The sequence below is a fragment of the Benincasa hispida genome, chromosome 11 (assembly GCF_009727055.1).
Source record: "Benincasa hispida cultivar B227 chromosome 11, ASM972705v1, whole genome shotgun sequence".
Classification (NCBI taxonomy): Eukaryota; Viridiplantae; Streptophyta; class Magnoliopsida; order Cucurbitales; family Cucurbitaceae; genus Benincasa; species Benincasa hispida.
The window spans coordinates 79,505,830-79,522,580 of NC_052359.1; the positions used below are offsets into that span (position 1 = coordinate 79,505,830).

The following is a 16,751-nucleotide window of genomic DNA, read 5'->3' on the forward strand; positions in this document are numbered from 1 at the left end:
TTTAAATTTTTTTAACCCAACCCACCCTTAGTCTGAGTTGGTCGGGTTATCAAGTTTTTTGAACACCTCTATTCATAGCTAAGTTTTGTATACTATATCATATTCTTCCAAAATGGGTAAAATACTAATTTTTCCAAGGTTTTTTTTTTTGGGTTAAATTGTATGAGCCACCCATTAAGTACGGTATTAGTTACAGTTAAACCCTAAAACGTTTAATTGTAAAAATTAAGCTCTCAAACTTATACAAGTAGTAGAATTAGACCTCAAATTTATAATAATTGTAGAAATTGGACTTATAAATGATAAAAATTGAACACTTAATAAGTTTATCATTTGGAAGTCTAATTTCTAGAGTAAGTTTGTAGGTCAAATTTTAACATTCTATAGGAGTTGTTTTACAATTAAATTCGAGCTATTTCAAGATAGTATCCTTGTTGTTTTCTTTTGAATAATGAGTTCAAAATTACATTCTTTATCTTGGATTAGTTTTACACAATTTTTTTTTCGCGAGATATTGCTACATATAAAAATGTGCATTAAAAAATTTAAAAAGAATAAACACTTGACTATTAGTTCTTTTTCCCCCATTGATAATCCTTAATGAGAATTGCTTAAACTCACTTAAAATAGGTATAAGAGCAAGTTCATAAAAATTGAATTGTGATCACTTTGAAGTATATACAGAACTGACATTTCTTTTGTTGGGGGGTGGGTGGGGGTGTGGGGGGGTGGGGGTGTGGTAGGGACGGGGACCTGCAAAATCTTATACTCTAAAATACAAAATTTGTGTTTATTCCTCCTAATGCCTTCCTTCCACCAATAAAAAGTCCAATTAAATACAAATGGTTTTCACAAGGGTTGTTTGCTTTCTGAGAAGATGATTTGATTACAGGGGATAATGTGTTTAAAACTATTCTCTCCCTGTCTGTCTGGAAGAAGAAGAAGAATGAAGAAGAATGAAGAAGAATTATTCTACATTTTGAGATTTTAAGACAAATCATTTTGAGGATCTTCGTCGTCATCCGATGAAGTCAAATACGAGTGTTTTGCATTGGCAGGACCAAATACCAACTCCAAACAGAAGGAAGGACCACAAAGTGACCTTCCCTTTTTCCCAACTTTGTCCAAATCCTGCAACCTTAGCTGCAACAAGCACCATCAATTAAAGGGTGAGAATAAAAAGTCTCTCACTTTCCCTAGTTCTTCAATATTGGGAAAAGTTTGCTTAGGCTATCCATCACAGTGTTTTGGTTAAATTACCATTTAGTCCTATAGTTAGTGTTTGTTTTTCCCCTTTTTCAAGGGAATGACACACAAACAACCAACAGAATTACATCAAGAGACAATAACAAAACAAACCACTTCGGATAAGGAGAGGGAGAAGGAAAATTGTAGAACTACAGGGATTAAATTGGAACCAAGCATGAACCATAAGAACTAAATTGGTAACTTAATCTAGTTCTTTTTCTCTAAGTCAGCCTTAAATGTGAGAATGCTATCACAGCATTCAGCTGCAAGTTGAAGCCTTCTCAAACAAAGAATAACCATGTTGTACGAGATGATGGTTTTCAAGCGCAGAGCAAGGATTTAAAACCAGTAGAAAATCAGTGTCAGGGTACCTGTAGCAAGCTGTTTTTAATGAAAGCTGTGTTGAAGCAAGCATAGAAGAGACGCCCTCCAAACATCTTTGCGTAGAATATGATGCGCACATCTCCAGTTAGCTGTTCAGTCAAATTACATAGCTTTTCAAAAGCAAGGACAAACAAAATTCAAAGTATACAAATAACTTCTAGAGTGAGTTTCAGATAACTTATCAAAGTAGTACTTCTGGATGAGCATGTTTTTCATTGAGAGATTAAGGGGTTTCTCTAAAAAGACTTTAAAGTGCTTTTTAATTAAGTCAACAAAACTAACGCTATAAAATTTTGGAAAAGTAATTTTAGTAAGCTAAAATCAATTTTCACTCTTCTAAAAGTCTTACCAAACTCGCCCTCAGTAGATCAATCAATGTGTTCCCGAGGCAAGACCTAGTGATTTTACTCTATTTTACTTTTTGACAGAGGCCTGCTGAATTGTTTCCAAAACAAATTTAGTAAACCAGGTGTAGGACATCAGTTTTTCTCAAATTATGTGTACATTATGGGCAAGAAATGACGAATATTCAACTGATTGTTAAGCGTAATGATAGAAAAAAGCTGCCTTTTTGTTACTTACTGGTAAAGGCTTCTCAAAATTGTAGTCAAGGCAGGATTTATGGTATAGTGCGGAACTCTCAGTATCCATTTGAACAATGAGATGGGGCTCTACTGTGGACTTGCTCCCTTCATTTTCGCCTTCAACAAAAGATAGAAAATAACGAGGACTGTTACTTCTCTCATATCCTCTCTTAAATCGTCTGCAACAACTCCTGGTAAGTTCCATAGATGGACGGTATAGCTGAGAAGGAACCTACAAACATTAATGAATAAAGTCTTAATGTACATAAAAAAGAGGATAATATAATCACTTGTTCCCTTCATTAGATTAGCAAATTAAGGATCGCAATAAAAGCAATGGAGAGATGATGTTATCAATTTATGGAAGGAGAGTGTGAGAAGTAATTCACATGGACTTAAACTACCTCCTGCAATTCTGAGACCACAAAGAAAATTGATTCAGTGTTCACTGTGTCATAAAGACGAATTCTCTGCAACTCCCTCCTACATGGTTTGGGCAACTTCACCTCAGGAGGTCCATTATAAACTCCCTTGGGAAAGGAAAGGCACTTTGACCAGTAGCCCACGTACCGTCGTTGGCTTGGAATCGATACCTGTTAACATTAGAAGCAAACTTATTCTGATAGACCAAGCACCACACTCAACATTTTATATTTGATTTACAAATATATACTTCAGAAAAGATATGAAGAGAAACATACATAACAAATTGCTCATTGAGCTAGACTGTTTTAGAGAATAGCTTCAATTCGCCCTTTCGTTAACCAAACTTTTAATCTTCACATTATACCTTGAATTACTTGTCTTTTCATCCTTTTATTTACCAGACGGATATTATTTATCTGCCTACATAGATTTAAGTCATAACAACTTTTTCCTAGTCTTGTTGAGATCATATTAAATGATGATATTTATTCTAGTTTATATCAATAATCCATGTGTTAAATATCATGAAAAATAACTGGAATTTAAGCTCACAACTGGGCAAAAATGTTAAGAATGTAATGAAATCAAACTTATAGTCCAACAAATTCAGTTTTTGGGTTCAATAGTAATTTAGCACAAGGCAAGGTCAATATTTTATCCCTCTCTCAGCCTAAGATTGCTAAAATTACATTGTAGTCCAATATTAACTACAAAAGGGACCTGATTTTTCAAATCAATAGTTTTATGCTACTAAATCCATCCATCTACTACCATTAAACTCTAGCACCTAACATGACTTACTCCTTCGTTATTGGTCGTCCGCCTCTGAGCATACAGCTGAAGTGCATCCTCGACTGACATGCCACAGTAAACCAAGTAGGCACATACCATCAATCCCGTTCGACCTTTTCCAGCCTGAACGATAGTTACAAGTAATTTGAAACTAAAAAAGGAGTTAGCAAAAAAATAAGTACGATAAAGAGGTGAGATTTTTTTCTTAGTTTTTCTTGTTCCAGAGTATGTCAAAAATTAAACAGCAGTCATGCTCTTCCCATGGCTTTCAATCAATTGTCTGTTAGCTATATGATGGATTTCAACCATCCACCAAATATTAAAGTAAAGATATCTGATGATCCTTTTCTAGAAGTAGGAATCAATGTAAACTAATTAAGATCTTATGCTCATTAATGGCAAAAGAAATTAGCCCTGTACATGATAACCATTTTTTAGCATTGCAAGAAATCAAAAGAAAAATACTAGCAACAAAATGACCTCTTTCAGCCCGAAACTGAGAGGATAGGCTTGTTCCATCCGGGCTGATTTATTGGTAAAATTTGATTATCATACACCCATCTAATCCTTCAGCTAAAGGGACAGAGTAGGCCAACGTGTTACATGTCTCATGACAAGGGTTCAGTTTCTTTGAATAGAGCAAAGGCATCAGATCATTATCATTATGCATATAAGCAAAGACTTCCAAAGTTCAAACTATTTCAACTGACAAAATATTTTGATCATACTAGAAATACTAAATTACCATGCAATGTATAGCATTGAAATGGGTTGGGGAAATTAAAAATATTGAGTTCCAGTAGAACAACCATTTTAGACTTGTCTAGGAGGTCACAATTACCATGCAATGTATAACCGCAATATTCTTTGGGTGGGATGATAGCCATGAAGAGACATTTTCACAGAAGATTTTGATCATCTGTAGATGCGGAACATGATTATCATCAAAAGGAAATGACTCCACGCGTCCATGAAAATGTGATGGATCATATGATTCTTCAATACAGAGATTATAGATCTGTGTTGTCCCAAAAGAAATATCAAGATGCACATGAGTCATGTTGGTTTTACATGGCACAAACTAGAAATAGTTAGAGAAATAAAATTGGATGGCAAATGCATAACTGTACAGGAAGTGATAAGCTCTTAAAATATAGCAATCATAAGGACCGCAAGAGGAAAAATCATCCTCATGAATAATATATAAATTCATGCTAGTTAAAATTCCATTAGGATACCTGTACATTACAAACTGCAATTTTAACATAAAATTTATGGTTATAATCAGTTTCCTTGCAATATGGTTGTGTATAGAAGTATTAACTTCCTAAGGTAGTAAAATAAGAGCCTAGACGACATCTAAATTATAGCAAGACCAAGTAGAAAGAAATGGTAGATTGAATGATTTATTATTAAGCAGGCAAACACAAAATGATACCTTGTAGTGTCCTTGATGCCTCATGTCCAATACGGACTTAACTTGCCATAGGGGATTACGATACACTGCGCGCATCCGTTCTGCAGGGAATGACATTGCCAGTACATGATCAGTGATGTATGACATGTCAAGATCATAGCCAGCAACAAGCATGCGCCTCCTTTGCTTGGATACCAAGTTACGGATGTAAAAGCTTTTAGAGAGATAATTGATCAGGTGGTGTTGCAGACTAAGGTTTTCCACCTTCCCCTGACTTGGCTTTGAAAATTTAAATCCCATTTGACCTCTATGACAGGCTCCTCCTCATAGATAGTAAGCTACCTGTCAAGAAAGCAGTTAGTCCAGAATAGCATACATGCATCAATTACTATTTTTGGAGCCCCTTTCGTATAAAAGACGATTGATTTCAATATTTTACCCTCATTAATCATTCATAAAGTGGCATTTACGGGTTCTGCAGTTGAAGAATGACGAATTGAACTGCTGTACTTAGCTACCGGAGGATGAGGGAGAAATAAGTGATTAAGAATTTAAATCACTTCATTCAACAAGATCTCGAGCAATGAACCAAAACTTACTCTACTTGAGAAAAAGAGATTTATCTTCCTTGATCCAGTAGAGTGAAAGGATTGTGATTTACACAAAATTAACAATTGCAATTATCTTTTTCCATAAGATTAACAAACCATTTTATAATTTTTCCAATTTCTAAAGAGACATTATGTTCTTTTTAAATGACTGATAGACCCAAAAACTTAAGTTGATGGATGAGGGTAAATTTAATTATATTATCTAACACTCCTCTGCTCATGGGCTTGAAATATGAAAGAAGATATAATAAGTGAAAACTAATATTAATTAGAAAGGAAGTAACACTAGTTGAATACCCTGGTATGATACGATCTTAAAATCATTATTGACCCAAAAGTCGATGAATGAAGGTAAATTTAATTATGTCATCTGATGGTTCTCAACAACGTTACAAAATTCAAGCAAAGCAGAGGTGTAAACAAACCAGAGGTAAGAGAATATAGGAAACGAGAAGGAAGTAATTACCAGGAATGGTAGATCATAAGCTGCTGAGATGAAAAGAAAGAGAAGACAGTTCTAGGGCACCCAATTGGGTAAAGAGGGTGCAAAATGAGAGATTTGGAGTACCCTAGAAAAGCTTGAAAAGAAAATAGAGGTGGGATTCAAGGAGGCCGGGAGGTGAAGAAGACGTCCATATTAGGGCAAGACAGGAAGTGGGAGGTAAAATTAAGAAGGGAATGATATGTAGGAGGTAGAAGAGAGAGTTTAGGGGGGAATTTCTCAGCCCCAAATTTGGAGGAAAAATGGCCGCCATTATAGGGCAAAACACTAAAAATTGGAAGCTTTTAGGGTTGATGGTTATGGAACATGGAAGCAATTTGAGGGCAACTTCCGTTTACCGTTGCTTTTGGCGGCACAATATGAACTCCCCGCTCTCTTCTTCTTCCCATTATAACCGATTTCTAATTTACCTTTATTTGGATGTTGCTTCATAACACGTGCCATAATTTATAGTTTTATTATCAAAATTTTAAAGCCAAAATAGAAAATTAGAAAAATTCTTTTCTATAGCTCAATTTATAAAATAGAAAGATAAACATAATTTATAATAAATGTGAATTAAACATTTTCAAAATTTTAAACTAATATTTTTTGTAACACAATCGTATATTATATACCATTAAATATAAGGACAAATAGCAATATCTCTTTACTCACAAAGTTGTGTTTTATTAGCATCAATTGTGTTGATTGAATTAAAAAGACATTTACAATCAATCACATCCCATCAATTTGGGTATAATAAAAATTTAAGAAAAATATAAGATCAAAATGAAGACGTAAAGATTCTTGTTTATAGTCTCTTTTATATCAAGAATAGATGTACGTTTTGAAGTTTCGTTATTACCTTTTGAATGTCGTTCATTCAACAACAAGTTTTCGTTTTTTTAAATATTTTTTTCATTTTTTATTATACATTCAAACAAATAAAGCAAATTTAAATAACTGAAATCTTCAATCATCCAAAATTAAAATTTAGATATTTGACTGATATATCTTAATTATAGCTTTTAAATCGAACTTATTAAATATATTTTTTTTAATACTTTTGACTTTATCAATTAGTGAATTCCATTGAAATTGAAAAGAAATCTTGTGAGGATGTAAGAATAGTCTCCATTCTTGATTATGGAACTTATTATTGTGTTTTTCATGATTTTGTGTAGGTCGAAGTAGAAAATTGCACAATGAATTTTCAATTTTGGCCAATAAGCTTTTGGTTTTACTAGAGATTTCTTTGTTTGATTTGAGGATCTTGGATGAGTTCATAACTCATTCAATATTAAGATTGAGTCGCATACATCATCAAATAAAATATATAATATTTTTTTTCTCAATTTAATGAACTGATAAATCCCAAGTTCCACCATTATATAATATATTATACCAACATTATAACAATCAAAGTTACATTCATCTTTTTTAAATTCATTGATTCAACCACCACAAGGACGGGGAGTCAATAGGGGTGGCCATTCTTAAAAACCAAACCGAATAGAATCGAAAACTCAATGAAACCGAAAAATGCGATTCGATTCGGTTTGAAAAAAATTTGAACCGAATTAATTCGGTTCGGTTCGGTTTCAATTTTGAAAACCGAATTTGAAACCGAACCGAACCGTTTTTAACTATAATATATATCTTTTTAAAAAAAAGAGTAAAACCGAATTTAAAACTGAATCGTTTTTAATTTAAAGAACAAAACCGAATTTAAAACCGAGTCGAACCAAACCAAACCGTTTTTTAATTAAAAAAAAAATATAACATAAGTTTTTTAAAAATGCAAAAATCGAATTTGAAACCGAACTAAACGGCATATATACCAAATCGAACCGGTTTAAGATATTATAAAATTTTATAATATAACATCGGTTTCACATATTATAAAATTTGATTCGTTTCAGTTTGACCACCAAACCAAATCGAACCGAACCATTTCCACCCCTAAGAGCCAACATTGTTATTTTATCATTAAAAAGTAAATAAAATATAACAAATATATCAATAAAATATCACTAGTGTAGAAAGTTTAAATTGATAACAAGAAACTTATACTTATTTATTGAAATGGTTCGTCATTAATTTAAATATCTTTTTTCTTAAAGATATCCATCAAGATAACATTTTATCCATATTTCACATTGATGTTCAAAACGTTAATAATAATTATATGAGTTTGGATCATACATTCATTAATATACCTACAATGAGGCATTTTGGTTCATTCTTTGTTTGTGGGCTTGGGAAGGCTGTTTGACATTAGTGGCCACTCCAATGGCTTGAAGTAACATAATCACATACCAACCAAAGTCGATTTCCCACCATTCTAGTCCAAATCTAGCCGAATACTCAAAAGCATGGTGATTATTGTGCCACCCTTCTCCATATACAACCAAACCCAGTAACCTATATCATCAAACATTAAAACATCGATATGATCGAAGTTTCAATTTTTCGATATAAATATATATCGATAAAATTTGAAATCCGACCGCATATTCAAATTAATAAATTATATCTTTTTAAGATTAATATATCGATAAATATTTCAATTTTGAAATAATGTATATCATAAACAATAAACTACAATACTTTTGTCACTAAAAAATTGTGACTAAGAGTATGTGACATCTAAAGGAATATATATGATTTATTAGTTGAATAATAGATAAATTATCTTATGACTTATAAATTAATGATACTTTTTTATATACTCTATACCAAAAGTCATATAAATAAATAAGTTAATACAAATATATTAGTAATTTGGAAGTTTTTCTTTTAAAAAAAAATTGACAATTATTTTTGTTAGAAGTGTAATATAGATCGATCTACATTATAGTTTAATAATGAAATAATAAACAAACTACTTACTGTTATCTATAAGTTTTGTCAAATTAAAATCAACCGAAAAAAAATGTTAAATTAAAATGAGCATTTAAAAAAAAATGTTATTTTTCACACTTACCAATTGTTTGTAGATAAATTGTTATTTTTCCATGGTTGCTTTCCCCATGTATGACATATTGAGTTTACCATAAATGTTGAGTGTAGGAGCGTTACAATCCTCACGCCCTGCATGGAAACGAGTATCATACCAAGGATTAAAATATTGATGTTCATATTGAGATTGTAATTTTACAGATGAATCGATAAAATCTCGATCTAGACAAATATTTCTATTAGTCGCGGAATTTATAAAATTTATTTAGATTGATAATTAAGTTTGTTTTTATTCCAAAACTAAGTTGTAGATATTATTATTAGTAATCATATTTGTATTAGTCTAAATAGAAATGACCTTTTTTTTATATTTTACGAGCATTTATAAAAGATGTTGGAGATATCCATGAATATTTAATATCCATGGACATATCTGTATATCTGCAAATATTTTCATCCCTGTATCATATGTCATACACGGTTTCTTTCTATAAATTTATGAATGATTTTATCTACATTATAAATGAATGTAAAGTTGAAATTTAGGTGTTACAACCTCAATAATAAATCTAGCACACCGAACTCACGTAACAAGAAAAGAGTAGTTTGATTCATTTGATTATTATTATTATTTTGAGTTCAATATTGAAGGAGATATTTGAATCACGGATCTTTAAATCTCAGATTTATATACTTTATGGTAGGCTTATATTTTAATTATAAACTAAACATATTTAGATTTCATATTTTTTTAGAAAAATATTATGTTTTGAGGATCATTTGATTAAATTGGAGTTGATTTTCTTTACACGCTAATCAAATGATTTTAATGTAAATAAAATAATCTACACTTTTTCATGATTAATAAATTGATAATGGAGCAAGTAAACACAAGTTAATTAAATGGTAATTAATATGTAATACTTCTGATGAGGTTGGAAATTCAAATCTCACCCTTCTATTTATTGTACTTAAAAAATTAAAATAAAATTATTCGTGTAGTCTGTAAGTTTTGAGTTTAGTTTTTATTTGGTTCTTGGATTTTAAAATCACACACTTTTACCTCTTAATATTGAGTTTAATTTTCATTTTATCACTAGATTTCATAGTATTATATTTTTACCCTTAGTTTTGAGTTCAATTTTCATTTGGTCATACATCTCAACATATATTTACATTTTTATCCCCAAATTTTTCCTAATGCTCACTTTGAAAATTGACATAAGATATAAGTTAATTAATTTGAAATAATTGTGATGTTAAAATTTTTAATTAATTTTAATAGTGATGGAATATTCATGAGTGAGAACTAACTTATTTGTAATTCATTTAAATTAATTAATAGACATTGTCACAGACACATAAAGTGAATATTTAGTGAAAAATTAAGTTAAAAATATAAATCTTGAAGCTATAAAGACTATATATTGAAACAAAATTTAAGGATAGAAACGTAACATTCCGAGATCTAGAGATAAAAAAGAAATTAATCTTACAATTTAAGAGTAAAAATATAACATTATAAAACCTTGAGACCAAATAAAAACTCAATCTAAAACGAAGAGATTAAAGAAATATTTTCGCAGAAAAAAATAATAATTGAAAGAAACAAATTAAGTGAGAGATTTTACCATTCCCCATATGAGAAAAGGAGTTCCCCCAACAAGAAAAAGTAGGATTGCAAGAATAATTGGATGAAGAAGATAGGTTTTGTGAATAAATCTATAGAAAGTTTGCTTCTCCAAGTCACCAACATTATCTGCTCTCCCATATTTCCTAACACTTAAAAAATTCTTTTTTTCAATCTCTTTAAAATTATTAAAGGACGGATTTGAACAAACTTTTTTAGCATAAAAATTGGAATCAAACAACCAAGTCATATGACTAAACAAAAATCCTTGAACAGGACTATGTGGATCCCTTTCAGTATCAACAAACTGATGATGACTTCTATGCGTGCTCACCCAACCGATTGGATCACCCTAAAACGTTAAAAGAGAAACAATGAAAGATTTTATTAGACAATAGATATATTTTCATATACTAAGTTAGCCAACTGTATGTAACAATCCATCTTCATGTTGATATATAAGTAATTATATAAGTTATTAGATGTCAAACCTGTAATGCATGAACTCCACAATAAGCAAATAAGTATTCAAAGAACTTAGAGAGCTTAAAGCTTCGATGTGAAAGATTTCTATGATATGAAATACTAATACCGAAAAGTCCCGTAATGTTATGTAATGCAAAAGCAACCCAAAATGCACTCCAATTGAAATAAAATGGGGCAAAAATACAAAGCACATGAACAAAGAAATAAAAGGAAGCCATTCCTTTGTCGATCTTCGTCCATTCTCTCCTAGAAGGCTTTGCCATTTCGTAAGGGCTTGCTAAAGATTAGACTATATATCTTCTAACCCCCATGTGTGTGTATATATAATTTAAGACTTGTTGAACTGATTAATTTAGCTACGTTTTGAGTTTAATTTAGCTAATTTAAGCCTAGTTAAGTAATCATTTCTTTAAAAAAAATTAAGCTTATTTTCTTTCAATTTTATATAATAATTTGTATTTTTTTTTAAGTACAATGGTTAATTAAATTTTTAGCCAAATTTTAAAAACAAAAATAAATTTTCAAAAGCTACTTTTTTTAGTTTTCAAAAATTGACTTGGTTTTTTAAACCATTGAGAAAAAGTAGATAACAAAAAAAGAGATTTGGAGGTGGAAGTAGTGTTTATAAGGTTAATATTCAAAAACAAAAACAAAAAAAACTAAGGTTCCGTTTGGTAACCATTTTGTTTTTTTGTTTTTGTTTTTGGAAATTAAGTCTATGAACATTATTTCCACCATTTTATCTACTTTTCACCAATGGTTTAAAAAGCAAGCCAAATTTTGAGAACTACAAAAATAGCATTCAAAAAATTGTTTTTGTTTTTTAAATTTGACTAAGAATTTAACTATTGTACTTGAAAGATGCAAGTCATAGTAAGAAATGTCGATGAAATATGCTTAATTTTTAAATATTGAAAAGAAATTAAATGGTTATCAAACGGGACCTTAGATACTAAGTTTTGAGTGTAGTTGAAACTTCAAAATTTTCCAATGACCTCTCCATTACCATATTTATAAAAAAAAAATTTATCCCTAAATTTTGAATATAAGTTTTCCTTTATAACTTTTTAGTTTAATTTTCATTTGACACTTATGTTTTAAAATGTTACATTTGAATATCGAATAATATGTAATTGACCGAAAACACAGCTTGAAAATGAAAATAACTCTTCGGCTCATAAATGAATTGTAATTATTTTTGGTCCCTATATATCTAGACTTTTTACTTCTACTTCATGCTTGCCTCTTTTTTTTTCCTTTTTTTTTTTCATTTTGAAAAACTTAATGCTTGCCTTTCATTCACGTGGTATTAATTTTAATTAATTAATTTAAAAGAATTATTAAGTGGATTTCTATATTAATTTTAATAGGATAAAAAATTAATGAAAATTAATTTAATTATAATTAATTTATTTTTTAAATTAATAAATCGAAAATTAACACTAAAACTTAAAAATGAGCATGAATGAAAATTCAACCATAAAAATTTTGGATAAGCGATACTAAACTCAAAACAAATGATAAAAAAATAATATTTTAAAATATAACAACCAAATAAAATTACAATAAAAAAGTATTTATTATAAATATTACAAATAGGTGTTAGATGCTCGTGTTTAGTGTACAATGTCAAATGTCATTTTTCTATTACCACGTATGTTGCCCATGTATCAAATCACTTATGCATAGTGTCCAAAGTGCCACATTCTAGTTGTCACTTTGTCTATAAATAGTGACACTTGGTAGATCTTGAAATAACACATATTGGTGATAAATCCACTTCAAAATCCCACTCCATTTTTCATATTATCCAATTTTTCATAATTTTAGTTTTTTTATTATATTTGTATATTATTATATTATATTTTCTCTATATTTGTGTTTCTATTATGCTTCTAAATTTCACAACACATTATCAGCACGAGCTTCCATTGCATAAGGTTTTTCACAAAGACCTAGTATTAATTATGAGGAGATGTACTCTCTGGTGGTGACGCAATTACACAAAAATATTTAATTGGTTTGATTGTGTATGAAAATCTGAACATGCATCTTATAGATATAGTCACAACATATTTATATGGATCTCTTGATAATGATATTTATATGAGAATCCTAGAAGAACTTAAGGTACCTAAAGCATATAAATCAAGTTCCTAGGAATTGTATTCAATAAAGTTATAGAGATCGCTATATGGATTGAAACAATCAGGATGAATGTGGTACAATTGCTTGAATGGATATTTTTTGAAAGAAGGATATCAATACAATCCAATGTATTCATGTGTTTTTATAAAGTAATCACAGTCAGGATTTGCTATTATGACTGTATATGTTGATGACTTAAATATAATTGGGACTCTTGAAAAGCTTTCAAAGGCAATATAGTATTTTAAGAAAGAATTTGAGATGAAAGATCTAGGAAAAACAAAATTTTGCCTTAGCTTGGAAATTGAGCATTTAGCAGATGGGATATTTGTTCATCAGTCAACTTATACAGGAAAAGTTTTGAAAATATTTTATATGGATAAAGCACATCCATTATATGGATAAAGCATCTGTTCAGGCGACTCTACCACATTTTCTTGCACTGGATTTTTTTGCCCTAGTTTATTGCTTTGTACTAGTTTTTGTACATCCCACTTCACTTTAGGACAAGCAGGAAATGGTTGAGGTTGATGCCCTAAAGTCTTGTGTTCTGTAGTTTGTAAACAGTTTGTACAGACGTTTGTGATGTATAATATATGATATTTTACTTCACTTCTTGATTTTGATCAGTTAATTGTTTTATTTGCTTTACCACAAATCAATAAACCTAAAATCCTTGGTTATTTGGATGTAACTTAAGCATGTATGTGGTGACACACAAGTGGATCATGTCTTAAGTGATAACCAAAATTGTCTGTAGTATATGGATATATGAGGGAAACCTTATCTTGGTAATGCTACGGATGCAACCCGTTTTGTGGAATGGTCACAAGTGTTATGACTTATCACAGATGGTCTGATCTTGATTATTCATATAGAGGACATGCGAGCGGGGGCTTCCTATACAAAGAGTTTGTATAAAACCTGATCACAAAGTGTTAACGTCTCTTTATATAATACTGTTTATGACAGGGACTTCACTTCACTAAAATGACCATAAGTAACATAACCTCAATCCTGATTGAGTTGGGAACTCCTGGCATTGAGGTCAGTCCTTTTATTTGCATGGGTACGAGTAGCCAGATCGCCGACTCAAACCTACCACTTTGAGGATTCGTCTGATTTGGGAGCTGGGAACTCAACTACACAAGAAGAAGTTCACTCCTTACCTGAAGCAGGGACAAGTAGATAGATAGCTCCCTTAAGGACTGATTTCAGGGCTTGAATGATGTGGCGCCACACACCTTCTCTTGGCCGGAGAGGTGTTCACACATAGTTGGACTATGTTGTATTGTTCATTAGAGGAATCAGTGGTACTTAAGGAGTAAGATGTAACTATAGGGGAAAAACGATAAATTGGCTCAACTGTACTTACGAGCATCTGTGAAGAGTCATCGTACTCATGATCGGTTATATTCAATGGACACAGAAATATATTTGTGGTAAGAAGAGTTCGGTTGTTGGTATTTAGTGAAATGCTTGGCAATTAACGGATGGTGGATCTCGTGGCTAAAGAGTTTAGTCAGCTATTCACGTATCGTTGGAGTTTTGAGCCACAATTCCATAAGATCCCCTTGGTAGCTTGGATAAAGTTAAGAATCAGTTTTTGGGTCAATTTGAAATGTTCAAATTGACAAGAGGGAGTTCGAATATGATATAATTGAACTGGTTAATTATATATGATATAATTGATTAAAAGTATGTGATACATTATTTTGGAGGAAATTAGATATAAATATGATTTATATCAAGTAGAGAAGAAATTACTATAGTAGATATGCGATATCAAATTATAGGTCAAGAATATAATATGATTATATTTATTATTTAATTGAATAGGCGATTATGAAAAAATTGGCCATGAATTTCTCTTAAATCATGCGAAAGTGGGAAAATTGAATTCGGTTATTGTAACTGAAGAATAAAATGAATTTTTTTTTCCATTTTGTAAAGAGTTCGAAAAGTTCGCTCACAGTGTGGAAACTTCACGATCACTTAGTTGAGAGCCTATATGATAACGCCCATCGCATAAATGATCGTACACCCGCGTACTAAACGATCGCACGCGTTCTCTAAACAATTGCTCACCTTCTCTAAACGATCGCTTAGCGTCGAGCTTTCCTAAACGATCGTTTACTATTTGCTAGACGATTACTGAGTAAAACCTACATGATTCTGTACCTTTCTCTAAGCGACAAGCATCGGACTATACGATAGTCACCTACTATCTCCCACTTGCTTGTCGTTCTACACGATCGTCCTTTCCTCCTCCCTCTACCAATTCCATCAAAGTCCACTCTTTAGATTCTAACTTTGAGAATACCAAGGGCTTCAAGTGGTGGTGTCGTCCCCGGTTGCGCTTGTTCGTGCGCTACCGTTCGTATAGACGATCGTGGTGCTGTTAGGCTATTGATTGTTGGGCGATTTGGATCGTAAAGGAGTCACTTCCGCTGGATTGAGTTCAAGTGAAGATTTTCTTCAACTGGCACGTATACTCAATTTGTTGTATTTTATTTATCAAAGCATGTCTATAATTAGTGTTAAAATGCATACTTGTTTGTTAGAATGAGTGTGTGATAATTTGATCACAATGAAATAGGAAAGATTCGAACCCACTCATGGATACTCTTGTTTAAGAGTTCCTTCAATTGGTATCAGAGCCAGGTTCTGATATTCCAATTTCATTGATGCAACGAATTACATAGACATTCGTGGTGGGTGCATATTTGCTCTCTGTTTAATTGTTAAATTGTTTGTGGATGTGCGGACTCATGGAATTTTCTGGTATGTAACCTCAGTTTGATTAATTCTTTTGCATTTTCGGTTAATTGTAAAGGCCCCTGCGTTTTTTGGCACAATTAATTGTTATCGAGCCTGTAATTCAAAGTCAGTTTGAGTCTTGAGTCGTTCATGAAGAAGTTCAGAGCAAGGGTTGCTGGTCTTCAAGGAAGAAGACGATCAAGAGTTGATCGAGTCATGTAGACGATGAGGTAAGCAATCACTGAATATCGGATGATCGGGCATCATTTCATGCACACGCACTAGACAATCGTTTAGCTCAGCAAGCATCATCGCTTAGTAATTGACTAATCGATCATGGAATATCGCACGGTAAATTATTTACCTTTTCCGCGTTAAGCGATCGCTTAGACGATCAAACTTTGTAGCCTCATTGTCATCTAAGTGATCGTAGCTTTTTCACGTTATCGTCTAGTGTGCGCTAAGCGATCGTTTACCTACGCCGTTTACTAAACAATGGATTTTCTCCTGGCGGTTCAAGACCCGGTTCGCCTGTGAAATGGTTTGCTCGGTAAAAATTGTAGTAGATAGAATTATTTCATTCTGGTTTTTGTAAAGATTCATCTTGGTCCATTAATCCTTGATTTAATACATGAGATGTATGATTATTTATATGTCATAGGGTATGCACATATAGTAAATCACACCTTAGGTTATGCATTGGTCATGCATCATCTCTTTATTGTAAATGTTATAATTTAGAGAAACATGATTTAATTAAGTAAGAGCATGCTCATGCATCATATAATATAAGAGTTATATTTATGCATGCATAAAAGCA

General features: G+C 31.5%; 2 protein-coding genes across 6 annotated transcripts; both read right to left on the minus strand.

The window, feature by feature from the left end:
- Positions 1-722: 722 nt before the first annotated feature.
- On the minus strand, positions 723-8,285 carry LOC120089932 (phosphatidylinositol 3,4,5-trisphosphate 3-phosphatase and protein-tyrosine-phosphatase PTEN1). Of its 5 annotated transcripts, none has more exons than XR_005485349.1 (9): positions 5,929-6,366; positions 4,873-5,193; positions 4,276-4,452; positions 3,444-3,557; positions 2,621-2,809; positions 2,215-2,448; positions 1,982-2,064; positions 1,620-1,721; positions 1,105-1,143 (listed from the first exon to the last, which is right to left on the minus strand). XR_005485349.1 is itself a non-coding variant. In XM_039047377.1 (8 exons), the coding sequence occupies exons 2-8, from the start codon at positions 5,149-5,151 to the stop codon at positions 988-990; spliced, it is 1,251 nt and encodes a 416-aa protein (XP_038903305.1). In that variant the 5' UTR covers positions 5,152-5,193; positions 8,152-8,285; the 3' UTR covers positions 723-987. The 5 variants fall into 5 exon arrangements, 3 of the variants coding, with proteins under 3 accessions (XP_038903305.1, XP_038903306.1, XP_038903304.1); XR_005485348.1 differs by having other exon boundaries at positions 1,982-2,067; XM_039047377.1 differs by lacking the exons at positions 1,982-2,064; positions 5,929-6,366 and adding an exon at positions 8,152-8,285 and having other exon boundaries at positions 723-1,143.
- Positions 8,079-11,300, minus strand: LOC120089933 (palmitoyl-monogalactosyldiacylglycerol delta-7 desaturase, chloroplastic-like). The gene is made up of 4 exons (XM_039047379.1): positions 11,029-11,300; positions 10,539-10,889; positions 8,933-9,039; positions 8,079-8,370 (listed from the first exon to the last, which is right to left on the minus strand). The coding sequence occupies exons 1-4, from the start codon at positions 11,284-11,286 to the stop codon at positions 8,166-8,168; spliced, it is 921 nt and encodes a 306-aa protein (XP_038903307.1). The 5' UTR covers positions 11,287-11,300; the 3' UTR covers positions 8,079-8,165.
- Between the last annotated feature and the right edge of the window lie 5,451 nt (positions 11,301-16,751).

Bases quoted from the DNA above. Each gene is read 5' to 3' on its own strand.
- LOC120089932 (XM_039047377.1), bottom strand. From the start codon at position 5,151: ATGGGATTTAAATTTTCAAAGCCAAGTCAGGGGAAGGTGGAAAACCTT. The intron at 3,558-4,275 runs GTAATTGTGACC...ACTATCGTTCAG, and splicing joins TTGCGGTTATACATTGCATG to GCTGGAAAAGGTCGAACGGG. The intron at 2,449-2,620 runs GTAGTTTAAGTC...TAATGTTTGTAG, and splicing joins TGGTCTCAGAATTGCAGGAG to GTTCCTTCTCAGCTATACCG.
- LOC120089933 (XM_039047379.1), bottom strand. From the start codon at position 11,286: ATGGCAAAGCCTTCTAGGAGAGAATGGACGAAGATCGACAAAGGAATG. The intron at 10,890-11,028 runs GTTTGACATCTA...TTAACGTTTTAG, and splicing joins GTGGAGTTCATGCATTACAG to GGTGATCCAATCGGTTGGGT. The intron at 9,040-10,538 runs GTAAAATCTCTC...GTTTCCATGCAG, and splicing joins CTTTTCTCATATGGGGAATG to GGCGTGAGGATTGTAACGCT.